This window comes from Callorhinus ursinus, unplaced genomic scaffold (genome assembly GCF_003265705.2).
Source record: "Callorhinus ursinus isolate GAN/ISIS: 27379988/994484 unplaced genomic scaffold, GSC_fseal_2.0 scaffold1, whole genome shotgun sequence".
In the NCBI taxonomy this organism is placed as follows: Eukaryota; Metazoa; Chordata; class Mammalia; order Carnivora; family Otariidae; genus Callorhinus; species Callorhinus ursinus.
The window spans coordinates 20,672,445-20,694,553 of NW_027397063.1; the positions used below are offsets into that span (position 1 = coordinate 20,672,445).

The 22,109-nt window shown below is 36.7% G+C and overlaps 1 protein-coding gene across 2 annotated transcripts in view; it reads right to left on the bottom strand.

Annotated features, from left to right (window-relative positions):
- LOC112834055 (ATP-binding cassette sub-family C member 2-like) overlaps nucleotides 1-22,109 on the bottom strand; it is an 89,586-nt gene continuing 67,477 nt past the window's right edge. For both annotated transcript variants that reach the window (XM_073891889.1, XM_025885516.2), the window contains 10 exons: nucleotides 17,552-17,706; nucleotides 15,451-15,606; nucleotides 12,392-12,591; nucleotides 11,097-11,223; nucleotides 9,440-9,541; nucleotides 7,081-7,224; nucleotides 4,254-4,412; nucleotides 2,811-2,977; nucleotides 1,658-1,852; nucleotides 1-1,111 (listed from right to left, as the gene is read on the bottom strand). In XM_073891889.1, coding sequence (XP_073747990.1) covers nucleotides 985-1,111; nucleotides 1,658-1,852; nucleotides 2,811-2,977; nucleotides 4,254-4,412; nucleotides 7,081-7,224; nucleotides 9,440-9,541; nucleotides 11,097-11,223; nucleotides 12,392-12,591; nucleotides 15,451-15,606; nucleotides 17,552-17,706 — 1,532 coding nt within the window. In that variant the 3' untranslated portion in view covers nucleotides 1-984. The remainder of the gene's footprint in view (nucleotides 1,112-1,657; nucleotides 1,853-2,810; nucleotides 2,978-4,253; nucleotides 4,413-7,080; nucleotides 7,225-9,439; nucleotides 9,542-11,096; nucleotides 11,224-12,391; nucleotides 12,592-15,450; nucleotides 15,607-17,551; nucleotides 17,707-22,109) is intronic.

The window sequence follows — 22,109 nt, forward strand, 5'->3', positions numbered from 1 at the left end:
TTCAAGAACATGTTAACATATTTTATTAAAATCATCTTAAAAGGAAAATATCATTAAAATTTGAATACTTCAAATTTGAAGGGCAATTCAAGAAATAATATTGCTTCTAATACATAAAACTACTAAGTTAAAAACTCCTTCAAAATATGATTAGTATTACAAGTCAGCAATCTTCTTGTGAATGTATACTATCTGATACCTAAGTCACTGAGGTTAATCCAGCCAAAAATGTTGCATAGAAAGTACTGTTTTTTTACTCAAAGTCAATAGTAAAAAATATAAAATATTATTTAAAAATAAAGTATACCATAAAATACAGTTAATATATTATTTCTAAAAAGCAACTGAATAACTCCTAATATTTTTTCTGTGATTTCCCCATCATTTTATATACTGTACAGTAGCTCAACACATATGTCTGTCTATAAATACCTGTATTATATTACTCGAAAATGCCAAGTCATTAATTCTTCAAACAGTGGTTGGATATCAACTAGATGAAAATCACTATGCTAGGAACCCAACATACAAAGATGACTGACACTGGGTACTTGCCTTCAAGTAGCTTTAGTGGGAAGACAGACTAAAACAATTAAAATAGAGTATGGTCCCTGTCTCATGACACCAGTTATGCACACAGGGATGGTGAGAGTACAGAAAAGGGACAGCTAGATCAGATCGGAGAACAGGGGGGAAATCAAGGCACACTCCACGGAGAAGGTGACTCTTGAATGAAGTCAGAGACTTAAAGGATACGTGGCATGTAGTACTTTGGGCAATGTGGAGAAGGCAGATATTCCGGAGGGCATGAGTGGAAGAGAGAAGGTTGGGTGCAGCCCAGGATAGCTGGAACTCTGATGCTTTTTGGTATTTATGCCAACGTGTAGCCAGGGGCCTGCTTTTGTGCAGTTCTCCCCATTGTTATTTTTAAAATATGAATCTATTTTTTATTCAGTACAATCAATCTATAGCTAAAAGTATTTATTATTTTGTCACTGAGTCTTCTGGTATTCCAGCTTCTGTTAGCATTTCAAAGAAAAGTCCTTTCTGGCATATCAAATTCTGTGGTGTTTCAAATTCTGTAATCCTTCCAGAGTCTAGAACAAGTACCCTGCAATGTGAAAAGAATCCAGTCAGGTAACCTTAATCAGTTTTCCGGTTTACCCTTGTTTTTCTTGCTAATGTAAAATGTAAGTTACCATGTGAGTTATATCATTACAAAATATGGGTACTACTGAACTCAAGAAGTATATCCAGTTTTCTTTTTTTTTTAAAGATTTTATTTATTCATTTATTTGAGCGAGAGAGAGTGAGAAACAGCATGAGATGGGGAGAGGGTCAGAGGGAGAAGCAGGCTCCCCACCGAACGGGAGCCCAATGTGGGACTCGATCCCAGGACTCCAAGATCATGACCTGAGCCGAAGGCAGTAGCCCAACCAACTGAGCCACCCAGGCGCCCCTCCAGTTTTCTAATATTCTTTTAGCATTAACATATTCTTCTAATTGTCTGGAAAATATGTTTCCTATTATTAAGGAAAATTTTGTATCAGTACGGATACAATCCTTTATTAGTGGCAATTAGTTGTTTGGTATATTCAGTGGTTATCTCTGGAGATTTATAGGTATAGTTTTGTTTCTGAAAACAAATAAAGCATACCTATCTGAATCAATGATAGAGTGCAGTCTATGAGCAATCGTCAGGATGGTACAGTCAGAGAACTCTTTCCTGATTGTGGTCTGCACCAAGTTATCAGTCTCAAAATCAATGGAAGCTGTTGCCTCATCCAAGATGAGAATTTTTGTTTTTCGAAGCAAAGCACGAGCAAGACAGACAAGCTGCCTTTGTCCAACGCTGTTAAAAAAAAAATAGTAAAATAATTTCTACAGTGGACTTTATGGTTACACACTTCCTGTTCTGAAATTCTGATTATATCACTACTCACTCTCTTTCTAAGTCACACATTCATTCATTCTTTTGTTCAAGAAATATTTATTTTGTCAAAAGAGACAAAAATCTCTATGTGGAGTTTACATTCTTGTGGGAAGACAGAAAAAAATATGATACATGGGTAAAATGCATCGTAATAAGAAGAATTCAAGCACACAGAAAGGGAGGGTATAGAGTGTGGGCCTGGGGTGGACATTTTAGACAGGCCTGCCAAAGAAAGCCTCACTGGACTGAGGGCGTTGCCTTTTAATTCAAGACCCTTTGGAAGGGGAGAGTGAGCCATGCAGATTTCCAGTGGAAACTTGTTCCCGGAAAAGGGAACAGTGGGTGCAAGATTCCCTGAGGCAGGCAAGAGCTTGCCTGGCATATTCAGGAACCATCAAGGAAGCCAATGTGGCAGAAACAGACAGAGGTAAGGAGAGCAATCAGGGAGACCGAGTCATGCAGTGCAGGGCTTGAAGGGATCTAGCTCACTTACCTTGGGTCTCTGATCATATGAAAGGGACTGTCATCGGGTATCAAACAGCCATGAAGGAGAAAGGAGTCCTTTATAACATTTTTAAGGAAGAAAGCTATTTGAATAGGAGTCTTTACAAAAGAAGAGTCAATTAAACAGTGACTTTCCATACTGGATCATTCCTTTCTTCTCCCTTCTTTCCTTCACCAGAGGTTTCCCAGCCAGTGGTTACCATTATATTCCTCGTCCCTTTTCCCTAGAGGGAATCAGCAATCGTGTGCTTTGAACAGACCAAAAGAGGTCCTGGGTGACTCAGGAGGAGTGACTTACCTTTGAGGCTAACTCAAAGTTTCTAAGGAGCCTTGAAATGAATAACTTGGCCAAGCTTTGTTCTTAGCAGCTTACCTGAGGTTTTCACCTCCCTCTGTAATCTCATGCAGCAGCTTCTTGGGAAGGGACTGCACAAATTCTTTTAAGTGACACAGTTCTAGCACCTCCCACAGCTCACTATCGGAATACTTGTCTAGGGGATCCAGGTTCATTTGAAGGGTACCAGAAAATAAAACAGGATCCTAGAGAATAAAATTGTCACCAGTAATCTTACTGTCCCATGAGGCACAAATACATTTTTAAAAAATCAGATTCAGAAAACAAAAAGCAAAACAATCAAAACTAAATAGTTATAAAATTCACTTTATATTGAAAACAAAAGCAGAAAAGAATCAGGATAACCTATAAGTGAGATTAAATCATTATAAATTTCCTGATCATCTTTCTCCTTCTTATTAACAATGTCAACATCAGCCACAGTAATAATGATGACGATAGCTGCCATAGCTGCCATTTAGTCAGAGATAGAACATAGAACAGAATAAATGCAAACTATAGTATGTATATAATATTATCAGTCAGCATACCAACTCAGAAAGATGGAAGTCAATATCCCCATTTTAAAGAGACTGAACTGGTGGGTCCAAAGAGCTCTTGTTCAAAGCCACACAGAAGGTGAGTGGTTGAGTAGAATTTGAATAGGACAAGTCACACTCTTTCCAATATACCAACATGCCTGGTGAAACTGTAGTTTACTATAACTGTATTTATTTCTAAGAGAGGAATGACTAATATCTCTTTTCTTCATTAAATTTTTTTCTCTGCTAGAATTCCATTCAAATTTGCTTTTGAAGTAAATTCATGAATACGAGTACATGTCTAAACAGTATGAAAAATAGATTATATTTTAAGATTTTTTTTCAATGTAAATACAAAGGTATCTCATAAATACTCAGCTTAAATCTCTCAAACTCAACTGAATAAGTCATCTTTGACTGTAGATGCCTATTCTTGAGCCAATTTGCATATTTGTTAATGATCAAGTTCTTTTGATGCCATAGACAAAGGACTTGAAAAAAATGATCTCACTGAATTATTGTTCTTTTCATCTTTGAAATGTTTTCAAACTTCAAATCAAAGAGACAAAATTCTACACTCCCTCTACCAATTAGGCAAAAGCCTCAGTATTTTTTCTTTCAAAAAATACCAACGCATTTCAGTCTGATCTCATTCAAATTTTGTTTGCATTTACTATTATGAAGGAAACTTAAAGCAACATACCAGTTTTTCAAATGGATAAATGCATTTAGGAAGAATGTTTTAGAGTAAGAGTATTTAATAGGATTCAGTTATGTAGTGATCACTACAGCTATGTAGTGATTTTTCATTACACATTCAAATGCTCTGGCTTCTAAAAATGAATTTAGATGCTTAGAAGGAACACATTTAAAAAAAAGAAGAAAAAAAAAAGATCACCTAAAGGGAGTTAAGAAAGTCTACTGACAAAATAGGCTCTACCTGTGGAATAATATTAAGTTTGCCCCGAAGGTCATGAAGTCCAATAGTGGATATGTCAATACCATCGATAATAATTTTGCCTCCTGATCTTTCCACAATTCTAAACAGACAATTTGAAAGCGTTGATTTGCCTGCTCCAGTCCGTCCCACGATTCCAATCTGTAACGAAATGATCATAAACAGTTTGCACTGTGCTTTTGGTAAGGGACCGGGACCTTTGCACTGACAACAAATACATTAGGTGTCGGGTCAGCGGGATTTAATTTTGCCAAACTGAATCACCCTGCCTGGCATGGAAGACGTAATGTTGACTTCTAAGGATCAGTCTTTATCCAAATACTCATTACTCCCTGGAAAGGCTCAGGTTAATATGTTTCTTTTCTCTACTTTTGAGTAATTTAATGAGCACCTGACTAGAGCATGCCAACAGCCCCAGGAAGAGCAGACCACCCCTGAACCTGGGACTAGCTATTCAGAGTGCGGCCAAAGATGACTCTGATAATTGGGTGGTTTTCTTGGGCCTTTCAAAATGAGGCTTCTCTACTCTCCTTCTCCAAATAAAACAAACAAACTAACAAACAAAGGGGAGAGGAACCCTTTGCCAGGATAGAAAATCCAAAGGGATGTTTGTAAATTTCCTTGGTGTATCAAAATAACTCTGGCATTAAAACTATTGAGGATGGCTGTGGGTAACATCTGAGGATCTTAGATTCATGGACAAAATAATCAACTTGTCATAAACATCAAGTGACTGCACATATTCCTCTGACCATGAGGACTAAAGCAATCCCTCTGGGTGTTGATTTGTGTCTTGGTTATAATGGGAACATTAGGCAGAGAAAACATTAAGGAGGTTGGTTTTCCCCGATAAAAGATCTTAAATCTTAAATCTGACACACTATACCAGAAACATCAGGAATCTGTTGAATTAACTGGGATAATCAAAACTCCACAATGACTTCCTTTGTTCCAAAGACATTTTTTATCCTTGATGTTACTGCAGTGGACATGGTTTAAAGGGTTAGAAAAAGAGATGTTTGGGGTTATAAAAGCCAGGTCTTTGAAAAAGGAAAAGTGGGTCACTGTTGTCAATTTTTTTCTTCATTTTTTACTTTTATTTACTTGTAAAATCTTCCTAAGGAAATAATGTGTTTTCATAAAACATTTTGAAAAATGTGAGAAAAACTATAGTAGTCGAAATTATTTATAATCCTGTCACCTGAAGAGAACCACGATATATGCTTTACTACTGTTCTTCTAGGATTTTTGCTAATGTAGTCTACCTGTTTGCTTTTTTCTAAAACAGAAAACTGATATACTATCAACAGTTTTGTATATAGCTTTTATTAACCAAATTACATCTCAAGAACAAATAACGCAACATATTTTAAGAAAAAAGGAAAAGAAGAAGATAACAGGAGAGGAAGAAAGGGGGAGTATGTCAGAGGGGGAGACGAACCATGAGAGATGATGGACTCTGAAAAACAAACTGAGGGTTCTAGAGGGTAGGGGGGTGGGGGGATGGGTCAGCCTGGTGATGGGTATTAAAGAGGGCACGTTCTGCATGGAGCACTGGGTGTTATGAACAAACAATCAATCATGGAACACTGCATCAAAAACTAATGATGTAATATATGGTGATTAACATAACAATAAAAAATTTGAAAAAAAAAATTACATCTCAAGTATATTCCCTTCTCACTAATAATCCTGGAAAACATGGCGTCAATGACTACACAAATATTCTCTCCTATGGATTTACTGTATTTTAGGTAACCTAATTTTATTGTCTTATTATTGCTCTTTACTTAATAAAGGAAGTAAAAATAAAGTATACCACTACTAGGTATATATCCAAAGGAAATGAAATTAGTATCTCGAAGAGAAATCTGCACTCCCATGTTCATATTCACAATAGCCAGGATATGGAAACAACCAAAGTGTCTGTCCATAGAACGGATAATGAAAATGTGTATACACACACACACACACACACACACACACACACACACACTGGAATAATTCAGCCATAAAAAGGATGGAAATCCAGCCACTTGTGGCAACACAGATGAACCTGGTGGACTTTATGCTATGTGGAATAAGCCAGATGGAGAAAGACAAATACTGTACGATCTTCCTTATATTTGGAACCTAAAAAAGTGAAACTCATAGTACCAGAGAGTAAACGGTGGTAATCAGGGACTGAGGGGTGGGTAGAATGGGAAGATGTTGGTCAAAGGGCATGAACTTTCAGATGAATAAGAAGAATGTGTTCTGGCGATCTAAAGTACAGTGAGGTGACTATAGTTAATAGTATTGTATTGTATACTTGAAATTTGCTGAGATAGTAGATCTTAGGTGTTCCTACCACATCTAAAAAAAAAAAATCAAAACAAAAACAAAAAACCTTGTAACTATGTGAGGTGATGGATGTGTTAATCTGACTGTGGTATCATTTCACTATATATATATATATATATATATATATATATATATATATATATATGTATATATATGTGTGTGTGTCAAACCATCATGTTGTACACTTTAAATATATACAATATTTACTTGTTAATTATAACTCAATAAAGCTGAAAAACCAAAGTATGCTAAAATTATGTTTCATAATATAGTATGCACAATTTAAAAATAGCTTTCTTTAAAGAGGAAAAACTTATTCTGTATATACCAACCACATGAGTTTATTACTTTTATATGAAATTTGAACAAAGACCATCTTATATTCAATACCATATCATAGTTTGACCTTAACAATGAATGAATTCAGATAAAAGGGAAAGTGAAACTTCTGAAATATATATGGTACCTTTTCTTCACCATGAGTCTGGAAAGTGATATCTTGTAATGCTAAACCAAGGTCATCTCTGTATCGAGCCTGATAATTAATAAATTCCACTATCCCTTTATCAGGCCATTGTGATGGAGGTCTTTTAGACATTATCCAGGGTGCCTTAAAACAAAGAAATATAATAATCACAAAAAAATACCTTTCTCTCCAAAAAGTAATTATCATGCATATAAACAAAAGTGATAGAAAACATTCGTGGATATTATGATCTCCTGAAAATAGTTTTAAATATTACCAACATAAAACTTCTCATCTAGTTAAACAAAAGCTTAGAAATAAGTTTTTGAAGTAACAAGGCTTCCCATCTCCTATACAGTTATTAAGAAGAATCTTCTAAAACTCTACAAAGTTGCTGAAGGTAACCTGTTTGAAATTTTAGCTGAGATGGGGAACAGTTTGTCAATCATTCATTGCCCAAATATGTGCTTTAGTTGATGGAGATTCATCATTGAACAAAACAGATACAAATTCTTGTCCTTTCAGAGCAGACAGGATGCCAGAGAGAGACAGAAGGAACCACATAGCATATGTAGAATGTTAGACAGTGATAAAGCTTCAGAGGATGGGAGATAGGCAAGGTTAGGGGTGGTGGTGTAATTTTAAGTAGGGTGGATAGGGAAGTCTTGGTTGGACATGATACGGGAACAAGCCATGTGGATATGGGTTGAAGCGCTTTCCAGGCAGACGACTAACTATACGTGCTGAGGTCCTGAGACAGGGGCCTGCCTGGGACGTTGGAGGAACAGGAGGCAAAAGAGTGTGGTGTCTGGGCAGCGAGGTGAGGTGTTTTCATCAGAGGGAGTGATCACCAGTGTAAGAGGATGGATCAGGTCAAGTGAGGACTGACAGGAGACCACTGGTGATCTTGACAAGGGCAGGTTCAGTGGAGTGGTAGGATTTAAAGCCTGTTTGGAGAGAGTCCAAAATAGAATGAGAGACATATAGGCTATTCCAGAAAATTCTTTTGTAAAAAGGTGCAGAGAAATGGGATTATGGAAGGGTAAACAGAATTATATGAACAATTTACTTCTTCCACGTCAAGAGTTTTTGTAACAGTATTTGTCATACCTGCATCAAATTACATAAAGATGATTTAAAAAAAATGTGTGGGTGTATGTGCTTTACCCATTTTATTGTTTTTTCAATATGAAAAGAATATATATTAAAAATTTATACGTACATAAACAAGAAGTTTATACACAAAAATATATATACAAAAAATTAGAAGACACAGAAAACAATAAAGTTATATAGTGGTCACCACACGGCAATAGACTGAGCAAACTGAATACTGATAATTGGAGGTTGTGAAGGTAGATTAATCTTCCATGAAATTTGTGTGAAAAAGGAAGGTAAGACCTGGGGAAGAATCTAGGAGAAGATTCCAAATTTAAGTAGTAGTTGGAGGATGTAGATAATATTTTAGCCTATTTATAGGTTGAGAGGGGCAAGGGGGTCAGGGTCCTGAGATGTAGAAATTAAAGGAAGTGGTTAATGGAGCAAAGTCTGACAGAAGACGTGAACAGATATTACCAAAAATATAAGTGGAAACTCAGGTTTTTATTTGAAGGAGGGACACCTCTTCCTGAGAGTCATAAGCAAAAGAGGAACATTTTATGATTCAGATACCTTTATAGGTGGATTGAAGAAGATAAAGAAAGTCAAGTCAACTTTAACATTTGCCTTGTTAATTCATGGAACTGGGAGGCAGAAGTAACCCAGATTAGTAAAATATGAAGATAACTCAAATATTATACTCTGCCAATAGTCTAATCCTTCTCCTTTCTAAATTATAATTAATTAAAGGGAACAAAACAGACTGATTTATTCTTATCCTCCTTTCCATCCACAGAGATGTTAATGATGAGTAAATGGAACAGAAAGTATAAATAATAAAGATGTAGTTAATTTAAAAATTGCACAGACTTCAATTATGACTATACTAAGACACTTTTCACAATGTAAAATCTTCACAAAGTTATAATCTTAGGTTGCATATTTTACTCTACATTGGTGGAGGACAAATGTGCCTTCTAAAAACAGGTAATCATATTTAATCTTTACAATATAACATATCGTCCAATTTATGTACTATTGCAACTTAGTTAACTCTGCTATTTTTTCTATTTTAGTGATATATAAAATAATGGTGTATTTAACAGTAGATTGGGTTTTAATTTCATTGAAATGCTGAATATTACAACATGAATTTGGAAAAGCAGGTTTTGTTTAAGATTTATTTTTTTAAATGTCAATTTAAGGTGCATTAAAATATCTTAATCCTGCATCTATTTATTGGTTATTTAGGAGTGCTTACCTCTTTATCCATATTTTCATATTCACAAACTCTTTCAATGGAAACTGCATTGGTTTCAATTTCACAAGCTTTCCTCACCCAAAAATTCAGAGATTGAGTAATCTGGAGAAAAAAAAAACCCAACCTTCATGAATGGTTCTTTAGTCTTTTACATAATATTAATAATACTTTATAAAGTTTCACTTTTCATGGTTTTCATATGCTTTATCTCTTCTGATTATTCAACAACTTTAGAAGTAAGCATATTTATACATAAACACACAAGTGTTTAAGTATATTAAACTCATACATATCATAAATAATGGTGTTTTTGGCAGAAGATTTAGTTCAACATATGTTGAAGGAGTCCCTACTTGGTGTAAGGAATGATGAATACCAATATTGATGGGATCTGCTTCAAGAAATGTACACCCCGGGGCGCCTGGGTGGCTCAGTCAGTTAAGCGTCTGTCTTAGGCTCAGGTCACGATCCTGGAGTCCCAGGATCGAGTCCCCTGTTGGGCTCCCCACTCAGCAGGGAGTCTGCTTCTCCCTCTGACCCTCCCCACTCTTGTGCTTTCTCGCTCTCACTCTCTCTCTCTCAAATAAATAAATAAAATCTAAAAAAAGAAAGAAAGAAAGAAAGACATGTACACCCCAAGTGAGAAAAAAGTTGTGCACAATATTACCTTTGGCATTCCCCATTATGGGAAGGAGGATTCTCCTAAGTTTTGACCACCACTGTCTCCTCTTTTTCTTTTTCTTTCTTTTTTTTTTTTTAACTCTACTTTCTTCTCACCATACCCACAAATATAGATTGTAATTCAAGCCTAATTCTAAAAGTCAAAAAACTCTGCCAATTCAGTTTTTTCTCAAGTTTGGTGCCAAATCATTTGATGGCCAACCTGACTGGAGAACTGATTGGGGTTCTTTAAAGTCTTCACTTAACCCACTTAGGGTAAACATGCACATATTTCACTGCAAAACAAGTAGTTTGATTATGGGGTTCTGCCCCAAACCTTGACTACGGTATGTGTATCATATTTCCTTTCTACAAGCCTAAGTTCTGAATTCTGAAATGCAACTGGCCTTAAGCATTTTGGATAAGAGACAAAGGGTAGGTACTCAAATCATCTAGACTTATCTTCTAAATAATGTGTAAGTATATTTAGTAGTTTAAGGAATATTCTATTTTACAAAGAGGGCATGAACACACTGATACCACTAGTGCTTTTCAGTGTAATATAAAATAGGGCTTATTAGGGAAAAACTTACAAGCAAAGAACCACCAGAGCCTATATTCTCCCCAGAGTTTGCATCATCTCCTTGGTTAGGCTGGGCAGACTGGAAGGACAGGCCACGGTGGAGAGAGGCCCTACCACTGTTATATTCTATAAATCTATACAAATAGGAGAACAGGAAACTTCTAGGTAACTATGCAACCCCAGGAGTTTCTGAATCTTCTAGCACTCAGCCTGTTCTTTCTGTGAGCTCACTTAGAACTGCCGAGCCAGCTTCCTGCTTGTAGCAACAGAGGAAGAAATGAGCCTCCAGGGCAATCCTGATTTGTCTCTCATTACTTAGTTAATACCATATATAATTCAGACAGGCAAAGGAGAAGAGAGTTTAATTAATTGGATTATAAACATATCATATACCACAAAATCATTCTTACTTACATTTAGGGCATAGGATATGGACAAACCAACTATTGCTGAATCTATAGACTTGCCAGCGAGCACAGTAAGCACTGCAGCAAAGAATACCATTAAGTCGCCAAGGAGTTCAAGTCTAACAGACAGCCACCTGTAATAATGGAAAATACTCCTCAGCTGAGGTGCAGAAGTTTTGGTGCACTTAGTATGAACTCTCCTCTGGGAAATGAAAATGTAAACATCAATAGCTGCTTCCTTTCTTTCCTCACTTACTTAGAACTCAATCAAAATAGGATTGTTGCAGTGACGATAGATTAAAGGATGCCCTCTACATAAAAACACACTTTACTTTTGCGGAGCTTCGCTTTAAAACTTAATCAGAATTAAAAATCAAAAAAGAACACCAGCTAAAACTCGTCATATTTTAAAATCCTATTGGAAAATCAATCACCTTTCCAATTACATACCCTTTTTTACATGATAAAATGAGTCTCCAAAAGTTAAAATGTGTCCAGCTACCATTTAATATTTCATTTTTCTCCTTTATGTGAAATGATAACCTCAAACTTAAAATATAAATTATTGTATGCAAATAAAATATATTCTACAAATACAAAATATAACATAGAATCGGATTATTAGCAATTCTGATAGCATCCTATATAACCTTCAAAAACTTGGGACCTGGGGCATCTGGGTGGCTCAGCGGGTTAAGCATCCAAATGTTGGTTTTGGCTCAGGTCATGATCTCATGGGTCATGGGATCAAGCCCCGCATCAGGCTCCATGCTCAGCGGGGAGTCTGCTTCAAGATTCTCTCCTTCTGCCCCTCTCCCCACTCACTCTCTTCATCTCTCTCTCTCTCTCAAATAAATCTTTATTTTCTCAATTTTTTTATTTTTTTTAAGATTTTTATTTATTTATTTGACAGAGAGAGAGAGCACAAGCAGGGGGGAGTAGCAGGCAGAGGGAGAGGGAGAAGCTGGCCCCCCAAAGAATAGGGGGAGCCTGGTGCAGAACTTGATCCCAGGACCCCAGGATCAACCAACTGAGCCACCCAGGCGCCTCAATAAATAAATCTTTAGAGAAAAAAACTTGGGACCTTATTTTCATGTAAAGTAGCATGTACTTTTTATTTGAATATAAATAGATGCATTTTAACTTACATGTATATTAAATATTAGAAACATTTAAGGTTTTCTTCTTTTTTTAAATAATTTGATGAAATGCCATTACAAAACACTCTTTCCGTTTAAAAGTTAGTGCACAAGACATCTAAAAAGAGACTGGTCTTGAACTAGGTATACTGATATGACTTACCTGTTTGAAATTACATTATTGTAGAAACAGACCAGGTTCTCATTCACCACCTCTTTGTTTTGCTGGATGAACCTCTGTTCATGTCCAAATGCCCGGATAGTGGACACCCCTGATAAAGTCTCACTAAAGTGTGAAATGATAGGAGAGCGAGATGCTCCTGCCAACCGACGAATCTGCCGAGAACTCGCCACATAGTATCTCTAACCCAAAGACAGAAAGAGGCAGTTGGAAAGATGTAGCAGAAATTGCTTCAATGGTGTGAAAATGGCAAGACACTTAAGTGACCCCAAAAAGTGAAGTTGAAGTTTTCACTCCAGTACCTATGAATGTGGCCTTACGTGGAAATGGAATCTTCGCAGATGTCATTAAGGATCTCGAGATGAGATCATCCTCGATTTAAGGTGGGCCTGAAGCCAATGCGGAGTGTCCTTGTAGGAGACAGAAAAAAAAAAGACAAAGACACGGGGAGAAAGCCATGTGAAGATGAGACTGGAGCAATGTGTGCATAAGCCAAGGAAAATGCCAAGGACTGCTGACAGCCACCAGAAGTTAGGAGAGAAGCATGTGAAACCAATGTTCCCTCAAAGGTTCCAGAAAGAACCAACCCTGCCTATACCTTGATTTTGAACTGTTAGCCTCCAGAAATGTGAAAGAATAAAATTTCTGTTGTTTTAAGCTACCAAATTTGTTACATACAGGAGCCTTAAGAAATGAATACACGCTTAGAACAGTAAAAAGTCCAAATTCTGGACAGCATAACTAGAACAAAATTGGACAAAGCTCCACTTCGATAATCCTTTCATACAACCATTATTGAGTACCTACTATGGAAGAAGCTCAATGTCACAGGTTGGAAATGTGACCAGAGAGTTAACCCATTAAATGAAGGAAGTCAACCAAGTGTACAAACAATAGTATTTTTGTACCTAAATATAATCACGAGGAAAAATTTACTTTATTTATTTTGTGACCAAAAAAAAACCCACCAGTGCAGCCACAAATATAATTGGCTAGTTCTCCTCTAGCTTGGTTGAGACTAGTTGGGATGAGTGGAAACTGGAGAGCTGGAGAAAGCATGCCCTGAGTTAACTGGGCCATCATTCATCAGCCCCAGATAATTGCTACAAACTGGAAATGAAAATCAAGAGTTTCCACATCTTGTAATTTTTTCAAGAAAATCTCTGGATCTGGAGTTTTACATAAAATCCCTGATTTTAAAATGTCTTCATTTTGGTAAAAATGAGCAAGCTGAACAAAAACCTATGTGAAACTACATGTCACCCTGCAGCTGACTCTGCTCTATGCAAGTACCCTGGAGAACACAGAGGATTGTAGCATTCTGGGACTGCAAGGGGACTTAGTATCATAAAGACATTTTGGCTCTGGGCCTCACCCTGATAGATTCTTTATTTCCTCCCAGTTTTATTAGGATGTGATTAACAACAACAACAACAACAACAATACACACACACCTAGTAAACTGTGATTTCTTAAAAAAAAGGTACAACTAGAGACTCCGATTCAATACGTCTGGGGTATGGTCCATAGGTCCAGGGCCCATCCTTTGAGTAGCACTGATATAAAGCAAATCTCGTATTTTATAGGGGGAAGCAAGGAAGCCTGGAAACGGAAGTGATGTGTCAAGCATAGGAGTCAGGGAAGTAGAATTTGAGGCTCCTGAATTCCCATTCAGGGCTCATCCTATACAGTGTCCCCTAACAAGATACGGTTTCTGGACTCATTTCCACGCGTGGTCATCCTATTATAATTTACCCACCACAAGACTATCACATACATTTTCACTTGTGATATGAGGGTTGTTTTTTGTTTTTTTTTAAGCAGATACAATTGATTCTCAATACCATCCCTCATATTCTAAATTTTTTTCTTTTAGCTCTAAGACATAGTGTCTTCCCCGGAGGACTTACAATCTCATTGGTGAGACAATTTGTAGTCTAAAAAAATAGCTTGTAATACTACCAGTATGATAAATCCATAATACCTGGATGAATCTGATGTCTTTGCACTATTTTGGTAGAGAATACTTCACATAGAAATGAAATATGACCTAGGCCATGAAGGGTAAGTAAGATCCAGTCAGGCAGAGAGAATAGGGAAAACACAGGAAGTAGGAGGAATAATAATAGCATAGGTGTAGAAATGAGAACATGATTAACATTCTGGTTTGGGCAGATTAAACTCCAATATGAATTTTAAAACTTGAGTTTGGGGAAAGCATTGAACTACAAGAACTGCATCCTTTATGTAAAGAGCCTCAAAATACTTTCATTTTTAAATTAAATATGTGTTAAGACATTTCCTTTTACACTGTAGCCTCCCAGGGACATAATCTTGGAATGTGGTTGACCACATTTTAATTGGAATATAAAGATATGTATCATGAGAGATCTGCTTCCTTCTTCTAGGAATCCTTTGCTGATATTAGGGATAACTGGACAAAAAGGCTGTTACCGGTTTCTCTTTTGGATTTACAGGCAAATTCGCTGTCTGCTAAAACGTAAATACCATATAGATTCTGTGGTGGCCTTAAAAATGCACAACTCAGTTCTGCTGTGGCAGGGGATACAGCTGACCGGCAGCCCAGCCACTGCCCGTCTAGATCTACTACTCCATGAGCATGGAGGCATGTTTCCCACAGGCTGCTTCCAGCCAATGACTGAGTACGGCAGGGGTGCTAAAGCAGGCCCATTTCAGGCACACATGAGACACTGCAATGGGCAACACTGCTTGTAGACTTCCCATTCATGCAATGAATCTTTCATGGACCAGTCCTGTAATCCAACATTTTTCCTACCCAATCCTCTTCTCTCCCTCACCAGAATTAGACCTGCATCACTGTCTGAGGGCTCACCCATCCTTCTGCTGCTCCCTCTCCTTTATCTATTACAGGCATTCCCTGGGAACTCTCTACTATCTGGAATCTTTTCTTGGAATCTGCTTTTTGGAGAACGTGAACTAATGGGCCACTGGAGTGGGTCTGAACCTATATTTGACTGTGAACTTATGTTATTAATACACATAAAAATCCAGGTACTTACCTGTATAGTGAAATAGAGGAACACCAAGGGAATAACCCCCAGAATGAAGAGTGGTAAAGCTCCTCCAATGACCAAAACTGTTCCAATAACATCCAATGTGCAATTCACCCAGGTCCGTAAGTAGTAATGGAAACGTATATCAATTATAAACATGTCCTGAAAAAATTGATATCAGGTCATTTTATTTTTAACTTTTCATGATTTAAAATGAGGAAAAGAAGAAATATATCGTTTAATGTAAACATTTTTTAAAAAATTACCCAGATGTGACAATCTGATCATCAAATAAGTCTAACTACATGGTCTTTGCCCTCCCCAATCCACCCTCGTATATTATTCCCCTGTGGTCAGTTGTAATAGTTAAAAACACATTCTGGTAATGAGATGCCCATGATCAAGCAATTTGCATTTCCCAATGACAACTACACAGCACTTAGTTTATATGACTAATGTCAGACTCTGCTTAAAAAGATCCAAACCCCAGTAGTTGGGTGTTCAGAGGCATTGGCCTACCACTATTTACTACTCTGTAAAATACTAGTGAGCCATTCTTATCCACCGAGAACATGTTCAGTTGTCTTTTGGGTAGGTGGATCCTGTCAAGATTCTAAGAGGCAGGAAAACAAAATAATCTTTATTTGCAAAATTAGAAACTGAAAGATGGAAGTGGACAATGAAAGAAGATCATAGGAAGGTCAGGCATCAATTCACATATAACTTAATCATATCTATGTTGTCAAATCTATGGCATAAGGTATGATCTAAGAAATCCCAGGGAGTAGGAAGATACCCAACCTAGAGGGATGGACAACTCAGTTCATGACAAAACTGACACAAAGAGTGGAGATGGAATTTTATTAATCTCAGTCTTGCTTTGGGAATTCTCTGATTATCTCATATACCAAATAGTATAAGAGCATCATATCCATATGAAGTTGTCTGCCTGTCTTTAGAACAACCTTCCCATATTCTCCCATATTCTCCCATATTCTCATCCGTTTAAGACCCAAGCATTTGACATGTTACCGTACAAAAATGACAGTTATTCAGTAGGGTCCTAGAGAAATGTCCACCGAGAGATAAAAATGCTGAAGATCAAGTTCTTCCATACATTTTAAAAAACAGCATGTACATTGGTATGATGAGGCAAGATTTAATATTCCACCAAACATTTATTATGCTAGGTACTTTCACTTTGATTTTCATGTTTTATCCTCACTTCCCCCCATACACACACCAAAAATTTTTTACATGTACACACAAATATATTGGCATATTTTACAGTTGTGGGCTTGTACTATCTAATTCAGGAGCCACTAGCAATATGTGTCTATTGAGCCCTTGAAATGTGGCTACTGCAAATTGAGATGTGCCATAAGCAAATCATACAAATCAGATTCTGAAGACTGTGTAGAAAAAAGAATGTGAAATATTTAGTTAATAATTTTAAATGAGTTTAAATGAGTTTGAAATGTTTCAGACATTCTATGTTAAAATATATTATTATAATTAATTATTTCCAGCTGTCTCTTTTTTCTTTATTGCAGCTACTAGAAAATTTAAAATTACCTATGTGGCTTGCATTACATTTCTGTTGGACAGTGCAATTGTAGGTGTTTGATAGTAAACACCAGGAAGAAAACCCTGTAGGTAAGCAGAGACACTCTGGGAAGCCCCACCTATCCACCATTCACCAGAAGTGAGCTGACAGTTTTCTTAAAAGCAGAATGCTTAATATCTAGTTATCTTCATATAGACATATTTTCTTTACTTTCTCAGCCCAAACCAGCGATTCTCAAGCTAAATGTATGTAAGAATTGGAGTCATAGACACCAGAGCACATATGCTTTTTGGATCCTTTCAGCAATTTTCAAGGGTTATTTTGATTATGTGTGTAAGGTGTGGTGCTGCTATACATCAACTATAAATGTCCCAAGAATTAGAAATAAAATAATAAGGAAATCTATACTAAACATAATCCCATCTTTTCAGGGCGATATACATATATATATTTATATATATTTACAAATACTATTACAAGGTACTAAATATGGATCATCATTTTTAGGTATGCTATTCAATAAGGTGTGGCTTTACTGACCTTGGTGAACCGACTGATGATCTGACCTATGGGATTGGTTTCAAAAAACCTGAGCGGAAGGTGTAGCACATTATCCAATAGTTGAGTATGCAAAGTTCGAGAGGCAGCCAGGGATCCTCTGGTGAGTATATAGGCTCCAGAGCAGACAAAGAGACCTAAAGACAAAATCTTATCAGGGGTATGTTAATCTCTTAAAGGAATTTTGTACCTTAACTCCCAAAAAGTTGCTTATCATAGCATTTTTAAAATGGAAAACTCAAAGAACAAACTTAACAATGTGTAATTGTGGACGAAACTAAGTATAAGATGTATATGGTGCATTGATAATAAATATACACTCTGATGGGTTGCCATCTCATCAAAGAAGGGCTCTCCTTATTCATGGGCATAGATTCTACAGAAATGCACAAAACATAACAGAACCAGGTTCACCGAATACTAGCAACCTATTAATTTTGTGATGTCCTATGGGGCAAGACGGTATTCACTGGTGCTGCTAGCCAAATAATTATAGTTCCCCTAGCTTCTAGGTCCATGGTAGAATAGCTCTTTCTGGCCTCTTTGTGATTTATGGGACCTTATGAGGAGTTCTGAACAAGTTGAAGGAGAAACAACACGTAATACCCGGTTACAGCACTTAATTGCTGATATCAGAACTGCTAAAGTTTATTACCTTTGTACAGTGCCTGCCAATATTTATAATGGTGGATGGATTGCTTCTTCAACTTGGGTCCCAAGAATAAGGAACAAACCTTTTATTATTTTATTTATTTATTTATTTGGGTCTATTAAGCTACTGAGATTTGGTTGGTGGAAGGGCTGTTCTTGCAACAACTGAAAAGGCAGACATATAAATAATAGACATATAGCTGTAGCGGAAGTGATTGGAAATAGTTATAAGCATCTATTGATGCTATAACAATATAACTATTGTTACCCACATTTGACAAACTATGGTAAGAAAGAGACAAGCTCATAAAAGAGCTATCCATGTGTGAGAAGAAATGAAAGGACAAAAAGTTCTCAAACTGGAGAACTTGTAGGGCTGGAAGAAGACGTGCTTTGTTACAGTGATTGGTCAAAGATGGATATGTGACTCAAATTGCTTCAAGGAGAGTAACTTCATGGATTTCCATGGAAGGAAGTTCTTTGCGAGAGAACACTTCCAACACCACGTGAAGCCCAAGAATTAAGCCAATGAGGACAACAAGCAGAGCTGATTAAAATAGAGTAGTGAGCACTTCATCTGAGCACAGGGATGGAGTGTGTATAAAGACTATGTCTGGACTTTTCAGGTTGGGGAGTCAATAAAATTCCATGTTACTTAAGCTAGTTTGCTCTGAGTCATAGGGGATACACAATTGCTCCACTGTTCTCTAATACACAAAATTGCTAATAAAAGTGTATTGCCAATATGATTCTTATTCCTTTGTAAGTATGTGTAAAACAAAACAAAACAATGATAGTTGACCCTGACCATCTTAAATTATTTCAGCTAACTCCTTTATATTTTAAATAATATCACATGCTGCTGTTAAAATGATTTGTTAGCTTTGAATATTTCCTATCTTTTTCCTACCTCACTCCCCCCAAACTTCCTTGTTCCCCTTTCAAAAACAGGTTGTCACCCTCTTTCCTCAAATAAACATTCAATATTTATATTGCCACTAAGCATACACTACGCATGAAGTTCACCACTCTTTTCCATATTCTTAGTTTCCTATGCAACAAGCACTAATTTATTCCCAAACACTTCAACAGTCAGCAAAACTCTTCTGAATATATTCCAACTCATCAGATACCCTATTATTTCCTTCATCCTATTTAGCCCCCTTCTCTTTGCAACATAAACTACTCTCTTGGAACGCTCTTTCTTTCCACTCTAAACTGGAATGGTTGCAAGATCAGACACTTGCATTCTTCAGTTACGGGAAATGTTAAGTATTATGAATTTGATCATTTTCACTTGCATTTACTGAAAGACTTATGCGAATGTTGAACTTCCTGGATTATTCCTCTAATTTTCTTATTTATCATTTCTTCATCTCTTTTCAATGGTATACATCTGGAATAATTTCTTCTAATTTATCTTCTCACAGTTGTTCAATCTCTTTATTTTTAAAAGATTTTTATTTATTTATTTGACAGACAGATAGCAAGAGCAGGAGCACAAGCAGGGGGAGTGGGAGAGGGAGAAGCAGGCTTCCCGCGGAGCAGGGAGCCCGATGCAGGGCTTGATCCCAGGACCCTGGGACCATGACCTGAGCCAAAGGCAGATGCTTAACAACTGAGCCACCCAGGCACCCCATTCAATCTCTTTAAATTCCTTAAATGTTTCGAGAATTTTTTGTCTAAGATTGAACTTATTTCAGCACATTTTCACACTTGCTTTGTGGATATAATATTTTGAATCTCTGAAGACACTAATTTGACATTTTAAGCTTCTATTTCAAATAGGATTATTTTATTTCTGGACTCCACTGCTTTATTTATTAGCTCTTATTTATACTGTTGGTTTAATTAAAATGCAAGGCCATCCATCAGTATCAGTTTAAACATTTGAGATAAACACATGGTTAATTAATAGAAGTATCTGGTGTGGCTTCCTTCTGCTATTGCACACATTAATTTCCCCCAACATTTTTTTCCTCTGAATGGAAGGGATTGCTTCAAATTCCACATAAGTGGGTGGATGTGACACAGAGAGTCTGAATATTGGGATCCAGGCATGTAGGCTGGACTTTTTCCAAAAGCCATTTAAGGAGGATTTCTTCTATGTAGGCCACACACACTAGAAACCATAATTTCCTCTTTAGACATCAGCTTTCTAGTTTTCATTGTATTGCTACAATGCCAGTTGCTGTGACCATGAGTGGTGATGGTGGTGGGTGTTCTAGGAGAGACTGATGGGCCAAGAGAACAATGGTCTAGTGAATTATTTTGATTATTTCCATGCAACTCGATCCTACTCTCTACCTGTGACCATGAGTTTAGTGTTTCTCTACTGCCCAAATGAACATCTCCCTCTTGTGTTATAGCTTCTCCCCTATCCATTTCTGACTGCAGGTTCTTCTACCCTTGCTCACCTATCAGTGTAATTGCTTATGTAGAAATTTATCACTCCAAAATCTTCTGAAGTCTTTCCTTTTATATTTATTCACGTCATCTCACTGGAATTTTGTGAGGTAAGTAAAGCAGGTGATCCACTCACTCATCTTAAACTAGAAGCAGCAGTGTATTCTTTAAACAGTGCACCTTGAAAATAAGGTGCCTATATTTTTCACATTGGATTGGAGAAAGGAAGTTCCTAACAATGAGGCATAAAAGATAATAGATTGGGGATGTTTAGAGTGTCCTAAAGATTCTAAGGAGAATAGCTGGGACCTAGGAAGAAAATGTTCAGAACTATTTCTTGTCTAGAAAATGAGGTTAAAATTTTTATTATTGTTACAAAATATAGATCTAACATTGTGCTTTGAACTCTAGTTTCTTTTTGAATGTTAGCTTTCTATATTATTCATAGTAGGCCTGTGGTACTAACATGTGACAGACAATGCTGCTTATGCTTTAAAGTACTCCTGCCCTTTTTATTTTGTGAGCTATGATGATGTAAGTGAATACAGCCTGCTCTTCATTGTACAAGATTCTGTAAGATGCAGCTGTGGTCTACTGAAAAAAACAGAAATTATACATTTTCATTTCTTAGGCTTACCCACTTATAGAAAACTTATAATTACATCTAATAAATAAGTCTTCAGAAAAATTTTAATTTTTTAATGCAAAAAAATTAAAAATGAAAGAAAAATTAGAGAGGATTCTTATTCATTCATTCATTTATTCATTTATTTAAAATAGGCTCCACACCCAGAGTGGAGCCCAACATGGGGCTTGAACTCATGACCCTGAGATCAAAACCTGAGCTGAGATCATGAGTTGGATGTTTAACCGACAGCTACCCAGGTGCCCCGAGAAGATTCAAATTTTAATGATTGAAGACCACTCTACACAAAGATCCAATCAGGAAAAAATCCTTTTGATTAGACTGCATAATCTGTTGCCTCATTACAAAATATTTCCTATATCTACAGATAGTTAATTAAAAATAAGACAGTCTCTTCAACAAATGGTGCTGGGAAAACTGGACAGCAACATGCAAAAGAATGAAACTGGACCACTTTCTTACACCATACACATCACTCATCATCAGGGAACTACAACTCAAAACTACAATAAGATATCACCTCACACCTGTCAGAATGGTTAAAATCAACAACACAAGAAACAACAGGTATTGGTAAGGATGTGGAGAACAAGAAAAAAATCTTGCACTGTTGGTGGGAATGCAAAGTGGTGCAGCCACTCTGGAAAACAGCATGATGTTCCTCAAAAAGTTAAAAACAGAACTACCCTATGATAGAGCAATTGCATTAAGTACTTACCCAAAGAATACCAAAATACTAATTTGAAGGGATACAACACATGCACCTTGCTGTTTATAGCACCATCACCCACAATAGCCAAATGTCCATCCACTGATGAATGGATAAAGAAGTTGTAG